General features: G+C 33.5%; 1 protein-coding gene across 1 annotated transcript in view; it reads right to left on the bottom strand.

Moving 5' to 3' along the window:
• Positions 1 to 15383, bottom strand: part of LOC145268325 (protein amnionless-like) — a 183693-nt gene that overhangs the window by 93455 nt on the left and 74855 nt on the right. Inside the window, exon 3 of the mRNA XM_080123816.1 lies at positions 13265 to 13361. Coding sequence (XP_079979942.1) covers positions 13265 to 13361 — 97 coding nt within the window. The remainder of the gene's footprint in view (positions 1 to 13264; positions 13362 to 15383) is intronic.

Raw genomic sequence — 15383 nt, 5'->3', positions numbered from 1 at the left:
TCAAGTTGAACGAGTGTTAAATATCAAAGCATCAATTATCAAGCGAATGCACGTCATTATAATTGCTAATTATTATAAGGACGTGTGTGACTTCTTTGTGAATGGATGAAAACAATCCACTTATTTCACCTCAAATACTGGCTGAGAATAAAGCAGAGGTTCTAATCCTGGGTTAGTGTTGTCGTCCTAGGAAAATGTCATAAAGAAAAACGCGACCAACAGGGTTAGATAGAAAGAATACATTGTACAAAAAACATAAGTACAAAGAAAGGTTATCGATATTTCTGACTGTTAGTTAGATATTCTGTAGTCTCGCGTTAGGTTGCGATATTTTACCCCACGAGAATATTAACCTCGTGGCTTATATAATAGTTAGCGGAGTTTATTATGAGTGAATGTAACAAAAAGGTTTGGGAGTGAGGTGTTATAGGGACTTACACATTCATTGAATGTGTAAGTCCCTATTACACCTCACTCCCAAGCCTTTCCCCCCCCCCCGCAAGGGGTACTAGTACTTTTATCTTTTTTTTTTGTAATGCTTTTAGTATGAAGATTCTCTTGCTGTAGAGTAGGACGTCATCATACTTAAGAAAACCATGTTGTATTTGCTGGTATTTATTTGTGATCTTCTGTTTTGTAGCACTAACAAATGCGCGATTGTGCTTCGTGTTTAATTTCATGAAGTGAATACTTCTCAAAATACACCCCATCTGATTGGCTGAGACCAAACAAGTCTATTATTCCAGCATCCATTTCTTCATACATAAATGAATGCACAGGTATTTCTGATTTTCTGTTTTGTAACGCTAATAAATCCGCGTTTGTGCTTCGTGTTTAATTTCATGAAGTGCAACCGGACGGTTTCTGATAGTATTGCAAATCATGGTTTTAATTTCACATTTCGCTATATAAGGAAACAATTACAGAATCCTTAAGAGGTTCACTGAGATCAACCTTGAAAGTCCGTCCATATGTCTGAACTGCTTGAAGGAGAGGTACTCTAACTTAAAATTGTAACTCAGCAAAATAGTTCTCCACATCAGCAGTCTGTTAGCGTTCATTCTCCTCTAGGATCCTCCGACCACTCCGTCGTATCAGTTAAGATAAAAACGAAATGTAAGAAGTCCCCAGACGTACCCCTCCACTGTACTGTATACCGATACTCTATGGCTGACTGGGATAGCTTCCGTACATTTATATCTGATTTACCTCTACACTATATGTTTCAAAAGGAAGTGTCCTCTATAGTATCAGATCCGACCGAATGGTTAATTGTAGGCATACACCAATTCATACCATTTAAAAAATTCCAACAAAAACCTAACAGCCAGCCATGGTTCTCCCCAGAATGTGCTGCTGCTATCGCACACAGAAATCACTTTTTCCATAGCTACCATGTAATAGATGCACTGAGACTAAAGCTGCTTTCAGGACTGCCAGCAACCACTGTAAAAGAGTAATAAAAAATGCAAGAGAGCTATATGCCCAGTCTGTTAAATCCAAGGTAGCTGATCAGCGGCTTGGTTCCCACCAGTTTTGGCAAATAACAAATAGGATCCTGAACAGAAGTGTGGGTTCTATCCCAACCGTTATCAATGGACCAGGGGTCATCTCATCAGCGTCAGACAAGGCCAAACTATTTGCAAAGAACTTTGCAGCTCATTCTATCCTATGCGACGAAGGCCATCAACTCCTCATATTTCCTCCTATAACACAGAACAAGCTAGGTAACATACAAATATCCGTGCAGGAGGTCGCCAAGCTAATCAAGAACCTAGATTCCAGTAAAGCAACTGGCCCTGATGGCATCCCAATTATAGTGTTAAAAAAGCTTCAACCAGAACTTGCTCCCATACTTACGAAACTATTTAAGCGCTGCCTTAAGGAGAAGTGCTTTCCGACTCCCTGGAAGACCTCATCCCTGCCCTGTATTTAAGAATTCAGGTGATAAGTCATCTCCCTCTCAGTACAGACCAATAAGTCTCCTGTGTGTTATGAGCAACTTGCTGGAATCCATATTAAATAGAGAAATAGTCAACCACCTCAGCAGGAATAACCTTCTTAGTGACACACAATATGGTTTCCGCTCTGCAAGATCTACCACAGATGTGCTGACAGTTATATCCCACAGGATTAGTGAATCTCTTGACAAAGGCTTCCTTTCTAGGGCAATTGCTCTTGACATATCAAAGGCCTTCGACAAGGTATGGCATAAGGGTCTACTTCACAAGATTTTCAGCTACGGTATAACTGGAAATGTTTTCTCAATCATTAAATCATTTCTCTCCGATAGGCTCATAAGAGTAGTGGTAGATGGACAAAAACCGGAGCCCTGCAATATAAATGCTGGAGTCCCTCAAGGGTCAATCCTGGGCCCAACTCTCTTCCTGATCTACATCAATGACCTCCCTAAACACATACTTAAATCATTCGTTGACATCTATGCTGATGACACGACCATCTACGGCAACACATCAAAGGCTGTAAATGACAAAGTTCTCTCTGATTCTCTCTCCTCTGATCTCGAGCGCGTGGTTCAGTGGGGGAAGATGTGGCTGGTTACCTTTAATGCATCCAAAACCAAACTGCTATTCTTACATCATCAACGCTCTGATCCCCATCTGGCATCAATTGTGATGGATGGCTTTCGTCTGGGTGAGGCCCCGTGTTTTGACAAGCTTCTGGGTTTGACCTTTACTCCTGATCTGAAATGGAACACGTACATCAAGTTTGTTGCCAAGGTCGCTGGAAGGATGGTGGGATCCTTCTACCGCTCCAGAAGATATCTCACTACTGATGCAATTCTCTATCTATATAAAAGCCAAGTACGTTTAAGGATGGAATACTGTTGCCATATCTGGGTAGGAGCTGCTAAAAACAGCCTATCCTGCCTTGACAGAGTACAAAATAGACTTTGTGGCTTAGTGGGGGATGCCCTTTTCTCTACCCTGAAACCTCTCTCCCACAGAAGAGACGTTGCGAGCCTATCTTTGTTTTATCGTTATTTCCATGGCAGGTGCTCGTCTGAACTCCAATCTCTGGTCCCCCCTCGCCAATCTTTCACGAAAAACACCCGTCTAGCTGAATCCACTGTGAAAAATTTCCCCCACTCTATATCTGTGCCTAAATCAAAACGCGGATTCCATGAACAAAGTTTCTTTCTTAGAACTGCACGCCTGTGGAACTCTGTTCCGTTTGCCTGCTTCCCACCGGACTACAACTTGGATGTGTTCAAGTCCAATGTTAACAAATTCCTAATAAACCGCCCCCTTAAGTAAACACTTCATCAAATCTCCACACTAACGTAATGTACTTGCAATAACCCTTATCCCTGAGTGGCTTCCGGGCCTTGATAAGTGGTGATCACTGTGTAAAAAAAAAAAAAAAACCTTGAAAGTCCGTCCATATGTCTGAACTGCTTGAAGGAGATGTACTCTAACTTAAAATTCTAACTCAGCAAAATAGTTCTCCACCTCAGCAGTCTGTTTGCTGTGTAGACCGGTAACCTTTCTTCACCCCAGATATAGTCAATAAAGGTTTATGGTTGGTCTGCAGTATAAAAAATCGTCTGTGTAAATATTGCATTTGTGATTTTCTGTTTTGTAGCATTAATAAATTTGTTTTTGTGTTTCTAGTTTAATTTCATCATTATAATTGCTTATTATTATAAAGGTGACTTATTGGTTGATGGATGAAAAAAAAAATCTGCATATTTCAACTCAAATGCTGGCTGAGAATAGACCAGAGGTTCTAATCCTGGGTTAGGCACTTGGTTTTCTTGGGATTGTTATAGCTCAATAAGATAACTATCTAATTAAAGTAAGAATCGTCCATTTTTTAACCTCCGGCCAACCCATTCCTCTCTCTTATTTTAATGTGTTGAAAATAATGATAATGTCAGTCATTTTCTATGGCTATCCATCTATTTAAACCAATGAGGGTAACATGCTCTCGTTCTGTCAGTCATAATTGGGTAGAAGTCTTAAGTAATTCGCAGTTGTTTTTTGGGTTGTGGCTCACATTGAAGATTGAACCTTCAACCTGCAGAAGAGTGTAAATTTTACAACTGAATTTTTGCAAGTACTTTATCCACTACATCACGGATCCTTTATTATTCTGCCCTTTTCTCCGACCATCATGTAATTACAGTAAGAATTCTAGATTATTATTTTTTCAAAAACTTTTTCTTGGTTTTGTGAATTGTTTCTTTGTTTATTTTAGTTTTTAATTTTATCATTATTTTTTACTTTTATATTTTTCTTTTATTTCTTTTAAGAATTCTACATTATTGATTTGAAAAAAAAAATTCTTAGTTTTATGAATTGTTTCCTTGTTTATCTTATTTTTTTATTTTTTACTTTTATATTTTTCTTTTATTTCTTTTAAGAATTTGTTATATCGTAGATTATATGAATAACAAGTCATTACTGGGGTTGTACAGAATGGGCTTATTTAGGTAAAAAGGTACACACATTTCTAAGCGTACATTAACAGCTTAGTACTAAATTCTGTCTCCCACGTGAGGAGAGTTTGCTTGTCTTTTTATAGACGTAACAGTCCATTCATTTGAGGGGTGTTGGATCAGTCCATTATATCACCTTCCTTCCAAGCTTAATTCTTCCCTAGAATTTCGCTTCACCATTTTTTTCTTTTTTGACTTTGTCTAAAAAATTCAGTTCTTTTTCTTTTTCTTTCACTTCTCCTTAAAATTTGCGTTTGCGAATTTTTTGATTTTGGAGAGTGACTTGTATTTTCAGTTACTGGTGCTTCCTTTTTGGAGGCTCTATGTGAAAAATGTCATATAGTACTTCCATCGGTACTTCATTGTTTTTAACTATTTCAATATATCGGGGTCTGAGTTGGTTTATATGTTTTTTGTGGGAAAATGTCTGACGTTTTATAATGTAGACCATTCTTCCAATTCTTTTTGAGATTATGCCTTCTTCCCAAAAAACTCTTCCCTGCCCGATAATTGTTGAAAAAAACTTTATCCCCCTCCTTATATATCTTGCATCGTACATTATCTTTTACACTTTTTTAAAAACTTTTTTACTCGGAATTAACCGGTCAAACACAGAGCGCACTTTTCTGGCAAACATTATTTCCGCTGGGGATAACTTTGCATTTGTATTCGGATTAGGCGTTATCCTGTACACTGCTAAAAATTTCTGAAGACTTTTTTCTTCAGTGTCGATGTTATCGTTCTTTTTTAACGCTCGTTTAAAAGTATCGACAAATCTTTCAGCTTGTCCGTTAGATCGAGGGCTAAAAGTTGGTGTTGTGATATGCTCTATGGCGAGTGACTCACAGTAGATCTTAAATTCTTGACCTTTGAACATGGTGCCATTATCACTAACAATTGTTTTTGGTACGCCAAGATGCCCAAATACCTCGTCCAACGCCTTTATTGTGTTTGCCGCTGTAGGATGTTTGAATTTAAAAATTTCTGGCCATTTCGACATGCTATCTACTATTACCAGGTAATAATATCCTTTTAGAGGTCCTGCGTAATCTATATGGATCCGCGTCCATGGTATATCTGTTTTAGGCCAAGGTTGCATCTTAGTGGGCGGCGCTTTTGCTGCTAGTTGGCAACCCTTACATAATTTTATCATTTTTTCTATGTCCTGATCCATTCCAGGCCAGTACGTATATGCTCTCATTAGTGCTTTCATTCTGGAGATTCCAGGATGTCCCATGTGGAATTCTTTTAAAATTCTCTTCTGTAATACTTGAGGTATTACCACTCTATCTGCGTACATTAGAGTTTCATCGCACTTTGAAAATGGAAAAACTGTTAATCCTTTCCTCTTCTTTTCTTTTTGTCCCACTTGTTTTTTTATCTTGTTAATGTATTCATCTGTTCTTGCTGCTTTCTTTATTTCCTCAAGTGTTACCGGAAGTTCCCTAACAGTATTTATTAATATATCTGTTAGTTCATTTTCTTCTTTTAGTGTAGCTATAACAGTTTCTTCAAGTAATTCAGTTTTATTTGGGATCAACCTTGACAAACCATCTGCGTGTGCAATTTTGCTGGATGCTAGGTGTTTCATTTTAAAATTGTAGTTTAACAGAATCATGCTCCATCTTTGTAACCTATTAGCCGTATGAGTAGGAACTCCTTTTTTGGAACCAAAAATCGATAACAAAGGTTTGTGGTCCGTTTACAAGATAAAAAATCTTCCATGGATGAACCTATGAAATTTCCTCATGGCGTATACAATTGCCAGACCTTCTTTTTCTATCTGACTATAATTTTTTTCTGCAGGTAGCAAAACCCTTGAGGCATGAATAATTGGTTTAGTCGATCCATCTTTGAGTCTGCGTAGTAGCACAGCACCTAAACCGTATTCGCTCGCATCTGCTGCTACAATTAATTCTTTTTTCGGATTGTAGTGAGCTAGTGCTAAATCCGATAACAGACATTTTTTAATCTTTAGGAATGCTTCATCACATTCTTTTGTCCATTTTTTATTCTTTTTCAATAATTCGTTTAAAGATGCTCTTAGTTCATGCATATTTGGGATATAAGAATTATGATAATTTGCTAGTCCCAAAAATGACTGTAGCTGTACTATATTTTCTGGTCTAGGCATGTTTTTGATTGCTTCAGTCCTATTAGGATTAGGTTTTCTACCATTTCGATCAATCACTTGTCCCAAATATTCAATTTTGTCCATCCCAAAATTACATTTTTCGAGAGCCACTTTCAATCCATAGTTTGATATTCTCTCGAATACTTTGCCAATGTGGATCTTATGCTCTTCCACATTTTTACTTCTTATAAGGATGTCATCTAGATAAGCCATAGCAAAATCCAAACCTGCTAGCATTGTATCCATAATTTGCTGGAACAAATTTGGGGCTACTTTTAAACCAAAAGGCAAACGTTTTAGTGAAAATAGTCCTTTATGGGTATTTAATGTCAGGTACTTAGCACAATCTTCCTGGACTTTTACTTGCCAATACGCTTCAGACAAATCAATTTTTGTAAAAATTTTTCCTCCGCTTAACTTCGAAAAAATTTCCTCTGGGGTAGGAAGCGGGTATTTATGCTCCTTGAGACAATCATTTAGACCTGTCGAAAAGTCTGGGCATACCCTGATTTTATTATTTTTCTTCTTAACGTAAACCGTGGGTGAAGCTCATTCAGAGTAGTCCACTTTTTCTATTACTCCAATATCTTGAAGTCTCTTTAATTCTTTCTCTATAGTTTCTAATGCTGAATATGGAACTTTTCTTTTGGGTTTGAAAACTGGTTTAGCTTCGTCCTTTAGTTCAAATTCCACCTCCGTTTTCGTGCAGCAACCTAAACCTTCAGAGAATACCTCTTTAGAGTCTTTTTTTAATTCGTCAATAAACTTTCCTGGTAGTTTAGAATTTTCTAAACCCGCCAGACTTACTTTATTGCAAAATGAGCTTATGGGTTTTCCCCATAAATTAAAAAGAATCATTAAGTCTATACCGAACAAATTAGAATTTTTCCCCGGTACGACATATAACTTGGTTTTCACAGCATTCTCCTTTAGAGACACATCGGTAAAAAATTCACCCTTAAATTTTAGTTTATTTCCAGACACACTTCTGGCAATTTATTTTGTATTTTGTAACTTTGGAAACCCAATTTTCTTCCAAGTTACTTCGTCAATTATACTTATGTCGCTTCCCATATCTAGAAGACAGTTCACATTACAGCCATTAATTTTAATTTCAATATATTTTCTTTTATCACACCTAGACTCATTTTTAGAACCAATGGTCTTTATTTCTGCTTTTCGGTATTTTCCTTTCCTGCATACCGTTGATTTATGGCCTTTTTTATTACATTTGTTACATATTTTGTATTTAAAGTAACAATCTTTAGTGAAGTGGTTTTTTTCCCCCACATGTCTTACAGGATTTTTCGTGTGCACATTTCATCACCCTTTCCATTTTTTTTTCCCTATTTTTTTCTTCAAAATTTTTTCCTTCGATGCTTGTATTGTCCTGCTTTAAATTTAACAGTTTCTGACACTCTTCCGTAACTTTTTGTAACGTTATTTCTGTGTCTTGGTTCATAATGGATACTATCCTTGAACGAATATCCTTATCTTTAGAGGCTGTTAAACCTTGCACAAAGATTAGACTTTTAAACATATCCTCTTTGAGGTCTTTTAATTTAAAGGATTCACAATGAGCATTCACTTTCCCTGCATAAGTAATAAAATCTTCGTCCTCCTGCTTTGTGATATTTAAACATTTATAACGTGTATAGAATAGACTATCTCGTTCACTGAAAATGTTTGACAATATTTTTATTGTTTCACTAAAAGAAATCTCTTCAGGTTTCTTTGGTAGGATAAAATTCGTATACTTTGTATTTTCCTGAGATCCAAGTTTTTGAAGAAGAAGGATAATCTTCTTTTCGTCTGTCCAAGACTGATATCTCTTAGCAAAAATATTTTCGTATCTCCGAAAATATGCCGGAAAAGTTAACTCATTTGTCGGCTCGTATACAAATTCGGATAAAGAATTTGCTATTCCTTCAGGAGTGAAACGACATTCTTTCTGCTGCGTTAAAATACTCTGTAGTATTTCGCTTTGCTTCAATTGTTGTTGCTGAAGTAATTCCATTTGCCTTTGTTGTGCAAACAATGCCGATTGCATAGTTCTAGCGAATTCCGCTAATTGCTCCATGTTAAAAAAACCACACAATTAAACAAAAGATTCACTCAAATGTCCTATAAATTCAATGAATTAAAAGCACAATTTCCTTCCAAAGAGAAAAAAACAAACACTTCCAGCCGAATAAACTTGAAATGGACACTTCTTTTTTTTTTAAATGTTCTTTTCAAAAAGATGTTCGCTTCAAAATGTCAATTTCTCTCTTTTTTTTTTTTAGGACCGTAACAGACTGAAACACTTACTTTTTAAATGTTGGCTCTATCGAAGTTTTTTTTCGTCTTCCTTCTTTGGATTTCTTTTGTTTCTGCTCGTTAATCTTCTTGTGTGCTTTTTCCTTCGCTTTGTTTTTTTTAGTGAGTTTCGTTCGAATTCTTCGTTGCCAGTTGTTAAGTCATTACTGGGGTTGTACAGAATGGGTTTATTTAGGTAAAAAGGTACACACATTTCTAAGCGTACATTAACAGCTTAGTACTAAATTCTGTCTCCCACGTGAGGAGAGTTTGCTTGTCTTTTTATAGACGTAACAGTCCATTCATTTGAGGGGTGTTGGATCAGTCCATTATATCAGAATTCTACATTATTAATTTAAAAAAAAACCTTTTTCTTGGTTTTATGAATTGTTTCTTTGTTTATTTTATTTTTTTAATTTTATTTTTTAAGAATTCTACATTATTACATTATTACATTTTATATTATTTTTCAATTGTTGAAATTTATTTATTAATTTTTTTTTAAAACTTCTTTTAAGAATCCTACATTAATACATTTTTTTATATTATTTTCAAATTTAAAAAATTTATGTATTTTCTTTGGTATTTTTTATTTTTAGTTGTCAAATTTCTTATAAGAATCCTACAATATTATGTTTTTTATATTATTTTTTACATTTTTATTATTTTCATTTTAATTTTTTCTTTTATTTACTTTAATAATCTCACATTAGTACGTTTTTCTTATATTATTAATTAAAAAAATTATTTATATTTGTTTTTTATGCATTTTCTTTTTGTATTTTTTATTTTTAGTTGTCAAATTTCTTATAACAATCCTACATTATTACGTTTTTTTATATTATTTTTTAATTTTTAAATTGATTTATTTTTTAAAAAATTTATCATTATTTTCATTTTATTTTATTATTAGTTTTTTTTATAATGCATTTTTAAAATTTTTATTTCTAAAAATTTTGGTTTACTTTTAACAAGTCACTCTGCCACTTGATATAATGGACTACTATGAATAAACGGCCATACCCACACCATAAGAGAAGATGCATTTCTGCATGTGGGTACAGTCAAGGAAAAAAGAGAACACAAAGAGAATTCTAATGGTTAGCAGTTCGAGGAAAGAAGCTGTTTGAGTAGGGGAACTTTTACAGTTAAGAGGTGTAATTTTGCTACTTATTACGTTGGTCAAAAGTCAAAAGTATGTACATCGAGGGAGCACCAATGCAACTAGTTTGCTGGAACATATTCAATGGAAGCACTTGCCAAACAAGCACAGGGATGCGACATTGTGGCAATGGGGCAGTGGTTGGTGATTGGTAGAGAGTGGGCCTCCAAGAACTACCACAAGTGGTGTTATTTCAAGTTTGCTTTTTACATAAACTTAACGGTCGAGTCTACTTTATTATTTTAAATATAATTTTAGAACAAACAAACGGATTCACAAGTTTTCGAAAGATATCTGTTAAAGTGATGCGATCTAGGAACCACCATTGATGGAAGATGGCAATGGGAATCCATAGACGAACCAGGATCGCCATTTGCTTTTTTAATCTTCGAAAGAGAGAACTAAAAAAACAAAAACAAAAAAACGCCACTGCAATTAATTAGAAGAAACAAATAACGATAGAATCAACGGGATTGTCTTTGAAAATTTCTTTCCAATTTGAAGGCATGATTACCATTTCTAATTGTGATCGAGAATTAAAATTCAAACGCGGAACTTTCTCTTGAGTTCCAGATTGTAGAATTGGAATTCTAATGTCTATAAAGAGAAGGAGAAGGAGAAGGAGAAGAAGAAGAAGAAGAAGAAGAAACATTAAAAATAAAGACGCAAAAGAAGATTGAAGAGGAAGAGGCGTAAAATAATAATAATAATAATAATAATAATAATAATAATAATGTAAGGGTGCCTGTGCATGGAATTTTTGCTGCAAGAGTTGCGCAATCTCTAACCACACCTCTCCTGACTTGACATTGTTAAATACCAGTGGCAAGTAGAGGTTCAAGATGACTGGAAACAATGCCAAGATTAGCAGAGAGCACATACAAAGCCTAGAATTCCCAAACGGTCTCCCGTCTGGTACTAGCCAGGTCCAAACTTTAATAATAACTAGCAGGGTCTGTTAATCGGTGTTGCTCGGTGGAAGTATACCCCCCCCCCTAAAAATTCAAAGGCTGCAATGAAACCAGAAAAAAATTTCAGTTTTATTATTTTTCACCATTTTTATGAAACTAAATATATGACACACGAGGCCATCGTATTGCTTAAAAAATTTGGCCTTTCTAAGGTTTGACAGATTAGCTTTTTTAAGGCCAATTTTTTATTTTTATTTTTTATTTTTTACACTTTTTCATTGAACCAAGTTTTAATTAATAGTGTAGAAAATGCCAAATTTGGCCATAAAAAGGCTAATCTGTCAAACTTTAGAAAGGCCAAATTTCAAAAGCAACATAGAGCGGTCTCAAATGCCGTAAATTTAGTTGAATAAAAAATATTGAAAAAAATAATAAAACTGAATTTTTTCCTGATTTTATTTCATCGTTTGTGTCTAATAATGTGTGTTATATAAATAATTTTTTTCATAGTTTGTATGAATGTCAACAAACGAAAACAACAACAACAAAAAAACTAGCATCGTGTAATGGTTGTAAGCAGTTGACATGATAGGTAACATGATTGAAGCATAGGTAAGCGTAGGAAAATATATAAGTAACTAAAAGCGTCCACAGTAATAGTAAATATTAAAAACATATATGAAAAATATAAAAAATAAACGTCTCCCCCCAAAAAAAACAAACAAAAGCAAAAAAAGAAAAAAAAAAGCAAAAAAATAGGATTATGTAAGAGTTAAAAAGACGCCCCAAAATCGAAAAGTAAATAATGGTACACGTACATTCATTTATGTATGAAGAAATGGATTCTGGAATAATAGACTTGTTCGGTCTCAGCCAATCAGATGGGGGCGAATTTTGAGAAGTATTCACTTCAGGAAATTAAACACGAAGCACAATATCGCGCATTTGTTAGTGCTACAAAACAGAAGATCACAAATAAATACCAGCAAATACAACATGGTTTTCTTAAGTATGATGACGTCCTACTCTACAGCAAGAGAATCTTCATACTAAAAGCATTACAAAAAAAAGATAAAAGTACTAGTACCCCTTGCGGGGGGAGGGGAAAGGCTTGGGAGTGAGGTGTAATAGGGACTTACACATTCAATGAATGTGTAAGTCCCTATAACACCTCACTCCCAAACCTTTTTGTTACATTCACTCATAATAAACTCCGCTAACCATTATATAAACCACGAGGTTAATATTCTCGTGGGGTAAAATATCGCAACCTAACGCGAGACTACAGAATATCTAACTAACAGTCAGAAATATCGATAACCTTTCTTTGTACTTATGTTTTTTGTACAATGTATTCTTTCTATCTAACCCTGTTGGTCGCGTTTTTCTTTATGACATTTTCCTAGGACGACAACACTAACCCAGGATTAGAACCTCTGCTTTATTCTCAGCCAGTATTTGAGGTGAAATAAGTGGATTGTTTTCATCCATTCACAAAGAAGTCACACACGTCCTTATAATAATTAGCAATTATAATGACGTGCATTCGCTTGATAATTGATGCTTTGATATTTAACACTCGTTCAACTTGATACTTATACGTTATAAGATCAAGATGCTCTAACTGTAATAGCACTTTGGATCAGAGAATCACGATCGCGGCTTTGTTTCTAAGCTAATCAATGGGGCGATTCGAATATATTTTTTCCGGATCCAATACAATTACCAATTTTTTTTTAGATTCCCGATTCCGATACAATTACCGATTCCGATTCGCATTCTTTTAAAATAACTTAATATATAGTTGCAGAGTTCTTTTTTTAAAAATTATTTTCTTTTCAGATTATTGTAAAAATCCATGTAATATACGCATATACTTTTGCAAACACAAAATATACAGTTTTAAAATGATTTATACATTTTAATTTTATTTTAAAATTAAAAACAAATGTTATATCATTTTAACTTTAGCGATGGAAAATTGTTTTAAACAAAATAAAACCAAGAATTAAACAATTAAAAAAATCGTTATTGGCATTGGAAATTAAGCACTATTTTTTTTTCTATTCCGATACCAATTCATGTGCCAAACCGAGAATTTGAACCTCTAGTCTGTTCTCAGTCAGTATTTGAAGTGAAATAAATAGATTCTTTTCATTCATCAACCAATATGTCATTTTTTATAATAAATAGTCCATAATAATAATGAAAAAAAAAGGAAAAAAGAAAGAAAAGAAAAAAAAAAAAGAAAAGAAAAAAAAAATCCTGAATAATTCTATGAGAAAAATTTGTCTTACTTTGTCCAGAGTTGACGCAGTTGGGATCATTGGAACTGCTGGAAAAGCTGAGGATATTATTTTTTCCGAGAACGAACATACCATTTAATGGTAAAACCTAGACGTTGTAAAAGAAAAGTCACAGAAAATATATATACAAGAAATATATATACAATATATACAATATATATATATATATATATATATATATATATATATATATATATATATATATATATATATATATATATATATATATATATATAGTAAACTATAAAATATATATGGCGATTAAGCTACACAGAATATTCCGCGTTTCATCCACACTAGTGTTCTTCAGGCTTATGCTAGCGTGGATGAAACGCAGAATATTCTGTGTAGCTTAATCACCATATATATTTTATAACTTACTACCTAGCTCTACATACGTATTGAGCACTGTTGAAGTAAATACTAAAAGTTTATGCATAAATTTATACTTTCATATATTAATTTATGTGAGTAAATAAAGTATATATATATATATATATATATATATATATATATATATATATATATATATATATATATATATATATATACTAGCAGAAGTACCCGTCGTTGACTGGGTTCAAAAACAGCCTACAGAAAATGGACTGTGATTGATGAAAGTATGATAGGTTATGAAAAGGAGGGGGTTGTAAAAGAGATATGTTTTGATACTCCAAAATTTTACCCTAAGCAAAATATGATGAAAGTAAAGAAAATTTTCTCGAAAATATATTTTTTTATATCAACTTTCTTTCCATTCGTAGCCAAGAGTGACCAACAAAATGATGTTTCCTTACAAAGAGAAAATGTTATATATATAATAATATAAATATATAAGAAATAAACGTTACCATAGTCAATAAAAGTTACTTTTATGGTAGAAAAGTTCATTGTTTGCATTTTTAAGTAGCTTGTAAAAAAATTTTTTTTTTAATTCACGAACCGATTTAAAAAAAAAAAAATCAAAATGGCAGCGACTTTTAAATGGAGAGCTCTGTTTTTAATTTGAAGGAGGGGCACCTGAGCATTCTGTGTTAACAATTTAAGAGAGTTCCGTCAAGGTAAGGAATATTTATAAACATGTTTTAATGTTTTCCGTTATTTTGTGCTTGAGGAATATCCGATTATGGCATGTGTAGTTTATATAAAAATTCATTTAAGTAGTTATCGCCTCAAATTTCGTTTTAATTTCGGTTCGCTGAAATTATTTCAAGTAAAGAGCCTTTAAAACTACTTCAAAACAAAAAAAACATGAACTGAACTTTTATTGACTATGGTAACATTTATTTCTTGTATATTTATTTTTTCGGGTAGTCATTTGTTGGCTTTTCTGCTAAACACTCTTAATAAATAATATCGACGAAATATCGAAAAACAAAGAAACAAAAACAATTTTGAAAAATAATGAAGCTTTACTTACTTTAGTAAAATAATCCGAAACAGCAAAATGGGATATTAAAAAAGTAAACATGTAATTACTTTAGTTTTTTAAAGCAAAGAATCGATATGAATATGAATAAGAAGAAATGGCGTCCTTTTCAAGCAGAACAGCTTCGTTTCAGTTTTACAGTATTGAACGGTGTAGTATTGCGCCATCGGATTCAGGGTTGTACTATTGTAACGTAAAGAACATGCAGAAAGGGTTGTAATCAACTGAATTCCTTCTAGTACACTAACAAAAAAAAAGCTTAAACAGATATATAAATAAAAACAAAAAGGTTATGTAAATGTTTTTAAAAAGACACGTAATCATGTGAGCAGGATTTTTTCCTTCTTTTGACACGATAACAAGTAACGTTCTTATTTTTTACTATTTATCTATTTATCTATTTTCGAAAGAGTGCCACGTGCAAGTGGAGAAGGAAAAAACAGAGTTATGCAAAATTTGTGTCGAGAATTGTCTAAAGTTCCGACTTTTTTTTTGGCTTTCATTTTAATAAGAACGTGAATTTATGAGGTGAATTTATTCGACACAATATGATTCAACTCAAAAAAATAAATAAAAGCTAACGTGAATTAAGATTAAAGTTAAGGTGTCATTGTGGAACCTAATCCCTTTTAAAAAACCTTGTTAAACTTTGTGACATATTTACATTCTATGGAGGTCAGG

This window comes from Euprymna scolopes, chromosome 43, assembly GCF_053919585.1.
Source record: "Euprymna scolopes isolate OS-2025 chromosome 43, ASM5391958v1, whole genome shotgun sequence".
NCBI classification, from domain to species: domain Eukaryota; kingdom Metazoa; phylum Mollusca; class Cephalopoda; order Sepiida; family Sepiolidae; genus Euprymna; species Euprymna scolopes.
This window is presented reverse-complemented; position numbering and strand designations above follow the sequence as displayed.